At 40.5% G+C, this 5883-nt stretch overlaps 1 protein-coding gene across 1 annotated transcript; it reads left to right on the top strand.

Moving 5' to 3' along the window:
* Window positions 1-1917: 1917 nt before the first annotated feature.
* Window positions 1918-2448, top strand: LOC139128811 (uncharacterized). The gene has a single exon (XM_070694520.1). It carries the CDS (start codon window positions 1918-1920, stop codon window positions 2446-2448), a length of 531 nt encoding a protein of 176 aa, XP_070550621.1.
* Window positions 2449-5883: the final 3435 nt, after the last annotated feature.

The following is a 5883-nucleotide window of genomic DNA, read 5'->3' as shown; positions in this document are numbered from 1 at the left end:
AGAAGTCACCATCAGCATCCAAGTTGTACGTAGAATCATCGGTATCATCTGCTCAAGCCTTGGTTATTGGTGAGAGGGGACAAACTCATCAAGCCAGTGAAAAGCTAAATTCTAAGAGACGTTGTCATTTTCTGTGAACAACACCACTGGAGCAATGAATGCACGAAGGATTCAACTGTTGAAGCAAGAAAAGAGAAGGTCAAAGGTCAGTGTTATATCTGCCTAAAGAAAGGGCATCGATTGAAAGACTGTGTTGTCAATAAGCCATGTTTTTTCTGTCGTCAAAGAAAGAATCACCATAGCAGTCTTTGTCCTAAAAAGTTCCCATCTACAAGGAAAGAGAACACTCTCCTCACTCAAGGACTTCCTAAAGATGCTGTACCCAATAAAGAAAAGGTTCTAATGGCTTCCGGAGAAATTGTTCTCATGCAAACTGCCACTACTATGATCAAAAATACAGACTCTTCATTGAAAGTCTGTTCGTATCCTGTTTGATTCCGGAAGTCACAGATCATACATCAAAGACGATCTTGCAAGAAAACTAAGACTGAAAACTGGAATTGTCGAAGAGATGTCTATTTTCACATTTGGAACTCAAAACTCAAAAGTGATCAAATCTCCAGTGACTACATTGGACATTTGTCTTCGAGATGGTTCTGTTATGACTGTCACTGTAAACATTGTGCCACAAATCACCGGAACTTTACAGCGAATGCCAATTAACACTGAGACATTTCAGAACTGGGACATTTTGTGGAAAGATATCCCTTTGGCTGATTCACTACCTCAAGAAACTGAAACTTCAACTATTGAACTACTTATTGGTAACGACTACTATTTGGATCTGATCCTGCCACAGAGAGTTGAAGTCCAGCCTGACCTTCATTTACTTGGTTCCAAACGTGGGTGGATATTCACTGGGAGATAACGTGGTAATCCTGAACCAGCAAACGAGCCGAGTATGTTGATACTCACACTTGGTAGTCAACTTGGCAGTACGACTCCTATGTACACCAGTCCTGATTCTTCACTTAACGTAACGCCAAATCTTGCAGACTTCTGGAGTATGGAAGCAATCGGGATAAGAGACTCTTATGAAGAATCGGATGATGACAGAGCACTCGAACACTTCAATGAAACAGTGAAATTTGAAAATGGAAGATACCATGTCAAGTGGCCTTGGAAAGAGGAACAGCCTGACTTGCCTGAAAATCGTGAACTTGCCTATGGCCGTTTAAAGACATTGGTCCAGAAACTGTCCAAGAACCCAGATCTTCTAGAAAAATACGATGCCATTATTGAAGAACAGGGAATAAGAGAGATAATAGAGCAATTGACAGACGCATCTGAAGTAGGACACAAAAGACACTATATACCACATCATGCTATGATTAATCCCATGAAGACAAGCACAAAAGTAAGAAAAGTTTGGATCTGCTTGTACACTTGTTTAGCTGTGCTAGCGATTCATCTTGAACTAATAAAGGACATGTCACAAGACCAATTTCTCCTGTGTTTACGGAGATTTATTGCTCGCCGTGGAACCCCTGAGCAAATAATTTCTGACAACGCTCCTCAGTTCAACTTAGCAAAGTCTGTCTTGGACAAAGTATGGATGAATGTCATCATGGACTGTGGTGTCAGAAAGTATATGACTGATCAAGGCATCACATGGCAATTCATCATTGAACTTGCTCCGTGGATGGGAGGATTTTATGAGAGACTTGTTGGATGTGTTAAGAAGTGCCTACGGAAAGCCATAGGAAAAGCATGTCTCACGTACGACCAACTTCATACATTAATGATTGAAGCTGAAGCTGTTGTGAACACCCGCCCACTTGTTTACGTAGATGATTATATCAATTCATCAATAACCTTGACTCAGCAGATTTCTTGACTCTTAATCCGAAGACTGGAATGCCCGATGCAGAGCCTGACTCTGATGATCCTGACCTAGAGTACAAACCCAGAATTTCATCTGCTGAGAAACTCTTACAAACCTGGAAGAAAGGTCAACGACTTCTCAACGGACTCTGGAACAGGTGGAGAGATGGTTACATACGCAATTTGAGAGAGAGAAGCCAGAGACATTTAAGTGCACCAAGAATTCAAGGTCCTTCTCAATCGAAGACTGGCGATGTTGTGATTGTCAAGGACAATTTGCCTCGTGGATCATGGAACTTGGGGAAAGTTCATGATCTGATTCAAAGTAGGAATGGAGAATGTCGAGCTGCAAGGGTAATTCTGCCGTCCAGGAAATGCATCAATCGACCTGTGAATCTACTGTATCCTATAGAATGTCCAGAGACCTTAACTCAGGAAGATTGTGACCTGCAAACTGTTCAAGCCGATGAAACGAAATCAACTAAAACAGGAATTCAATGTCGCCCTTCAAGACAAGCCGCAATCGAAGCAAACAAAAGACTTACCCAACAACTTAGCCAATGATAAACAAATATTAGTTGTGCGGACAATTTCTTGCCCAGGGAGTGTCGCGGAATCTCCACGATATTACTTGTGTGGACATTTCCAGTGTAGATAGCATTGTGAAATAAGTGGCTCTGATTAACTAAACTTGTAAATATTCATGAACTCTGTGTACCTTCTATGGGCCTGAACTTTGACTCTTTTCTAATGACATGCACAAAATTTGCATGCTCATTTAGATCATTTGCATCAGTCCAAATCTTTTCTAATTTCTTAGCTAGTTTTTCTCTATTTTGATTGTAATACGATAAGATGGTTTTGTCACAATACAAGAAAACAAACTATACAACTGGATATGAGATTGGAACTCCTGCAAGTAGAAATATTTGACTCTGCGATTCTCAAAGATGTCAACTGCACAAAGATTTTTGTCTGTGCCAAACAAGACAGTTTACTAACTGTTATGAAAGGAGTTCTTTCTAAGTGAATTAAAGTTGTTGGTGCATTATCAACTTTTGTCACGTGATTAACTATGCTGCCCTCAACTGCTGACCTGTGATGCTGCCGAAACTTAACTGACTTCACAACAATGCTGATATTCCTTCCAAACTGAACGACATAAAACCTATTCTCATTTCCTTAGAAATATATGTAACGCCGACAGAAAAATTTACTTCCACCGCGGGATATATTTAAAGATAATGTAATCACTCATCGAACAGCTAAAGAAAGTAATGTCTGGCTGGGCAGCCCGGACATGAAATACTGGGACCAGCAATTAAATTTCACTGTATGGTGCAGCACTACTGGCTGTGGTATATCATTCACCCATCTCTTCGATAAGAAATATCCGCCACAAATACGATCATTCTGCCGTTTTCATGTATATTTTACAATACGTCGTATCCTTCATGAAATTTCCGTTGCACTTCCAGACGATATTGTCTTCAAAGCCGGCGACAATCGGTACAATCTCGTCCAATATGAACTTCTCTGTACAGAATTTGGAAATATAAGCCCAACGAAGTCCGACTTTCGATATAGAAAAGGCCAAAATAAAGGTCTTGGTTATGGTTATGAATATTACACTAATCGTGGCCCCGTTCGACAGCCAAAAGCAATATACAATGGTCATGACTTTTTCCTCTCCGCCGACGGAGGCGTTTTCTATACACATTCAATTTTTGGAAAGAAAAAACATGTACTGCCCGACAAAGATAGACCACACTTTTATTTCTTCCGAAATGATGGAACGGAGGGACAATATAATAGTTTCATTCCTCTGAAGGGAGACTCCGGATTGACAAACTAGTCTCGCCTGCCTCAATGAAAGCCTTGAAGCCTACGTATATTGCATACTCGGTGCACAAGCAAATATTCGCAGTACCATAGTGGGCGATACTGGCAGTGCAGAGCAAGTAAGAAAAGAATTCGGCGTTCTCCTCGAAGATGAAATTCGCAATACTGACAAAGTAATCAGTTATAGGCGATATCAAGACACAATAATGAATACTGGTGTCAAACTTGATATGGCCGTTTCGCCCCATTTACTTCTATTACCGTCTGAAATGGTCATTCTTTCGGGCCCGGCAATAACAGGTTATAATAATGAATTGCAATACGCAACAGAATCTATGGTCTTCCGGGTAAATGGAGATATAAACACGGAAATTCGAGAAAGTGCTAAACATGAGATGGATGGGGAAGAGGATGCCGTGAAGTGGCAGGATGACCATCCCAGAGCGTTCCGAAGGGAGTCGCCTAACACAGCAGTCGCTGCTGTCGCCGGCGCGGATCCTATTCACGAATTCGGCAAAATTGGTTTGTTATCTTTAGCCATATTCATTACATTTATGTACAGTATATAGATCCGATGTATGCAACCGTGCCATTCAACATGATTATAACTGGACCGACAAATTCTGGCAAAACAGAATATGTAATGGATCTCCTCACCGGTCCGTACCTAGGAAAATTTGAATATATAGTTTTCATTTGTCCGACATTCATGAATAATAAAACGTATAATAAAAGATTCATTTTCACCGATGACAATGTGTTTATATTTCCGGTCGGACTCGATGCTGTGGATGATACACTCGCCTTCGTACATAAGGAATTTTCAGGCACGAACACTTAATAATACTCAATGACTGCACCTCGTCCAAAGATATGAAGAAGCGCAGTGACATTTTAGTCAGACTTGGTTTCAGTGCAAGACACGACGGATTATCTGTCTGGGTTCTGACTCAACAATATACTAGTATTAGTAAACCATTTAGGGAAAACATACAGATGTTAGTACTTTTTTACACACCGAGCAAGACAGACAACAAGACTATTATAAAAGAATATGGAATGGAGGTGTCAGAACATGAAGCCACTTCCCAAGTCAGGCAATTGAAAAATACGCCATTCATTAAATTATTATTTCATTTACGGCATCCGTACAACATACAATTTTTCGTATAATATAGCTAATCATGGCTTCGCCCGAAGGTACTCTTAGAGAATTATATTACAACCCGAAAACTGGTTTTGGAGGTGTACAAAAATTATATGATGCAGCACACGCCAGCGGACTAAAAGTTACTAAGAAAGAGGTGCAGGAGTGGTTAAAAACTCAGCTAACTTATAATCTACATAAAACGGTACCTCGTACTTGCGGTGGGAGACGTGTTTTCGTATCATCGATGGACGAATTTTGGCAGGAGGATCTTGTGAAATTCCCTTCACCATTCGCAAAAGAGAATAAAAACATTCGATACTTGCCAACAGTAATCGATGTACTCAGTAACCTGACAAATTTCAGACAGATGAGGGGTGGGAATTTACTAAAAATGCAGAAATGGTTGGAGGAGGCTTCCATTCACTGGTTTCACACCTACAGTGACAAAAAAGCTAGCGTCGTTGAACGTTTTTTAAGACGGTGATGAGGAAATACTTCACATACAGACAGACAGACACGAAAATGGCTCGATATTTTACCACAACTTCTCGAGAATTACAATAACACCGTACACGGAAGTATCAAAATGAAACCCGTCGATGTAACAGAGGACAATGATTGGCAGGCATTTTATACACTTTACCCTGAGTTGGCAGCCATGGGAGCTAACCCTGAATTCAAGCCGGAAGAACGGGTCCGAATTACAAAATACAAGACCACTTTCAGGAAAGGATATTTACCAAATTGGACAGAGGAGATTTTTATAGTTTCAAAAGTGGTGTACGCAGCTGGACTGGGTACTCCGCCAGTTTACAAAATAAAAGATCTGAATGGAGAGGAAATACTCGGCACTTTCTATTCCGATGAACTTCAGAGTGCTGCTGGCGCCGACGAGCTGTACAGAGTAGAACGAATTTTGAAGACGAAAAAAATTAGAGGAAAGAAATACTATCTGATAAAATGGAAAGGTTATCCAGAAAGTTTCAATAGTTGGGAGCCAGAGGAAA

The sequence above is a fragment of the Ptychodera flava genome, unplaced genomic scaffold (genome assembly GCF_041260155.1).
Source record: "Ptychodera flava strain L36383 unplaced genomic scaffold, AS_Pfla_20210202 Scaffold_71__1_contigs__length_606264_pilon, whole genome shotgun sequence".
In the NCBI taxonomy this organism is placed as follows: Eukaryota; Metazoa; Hemichordata; class Enteropneusta; family Ptychoderidae; genus Ptychodera; species Ptychodera flava.
The sequence above is the reverse complement of the archived record's forward strand: the minus strand, read 5'-3'. Positions and strand labels throughout refer to the sequence as shown.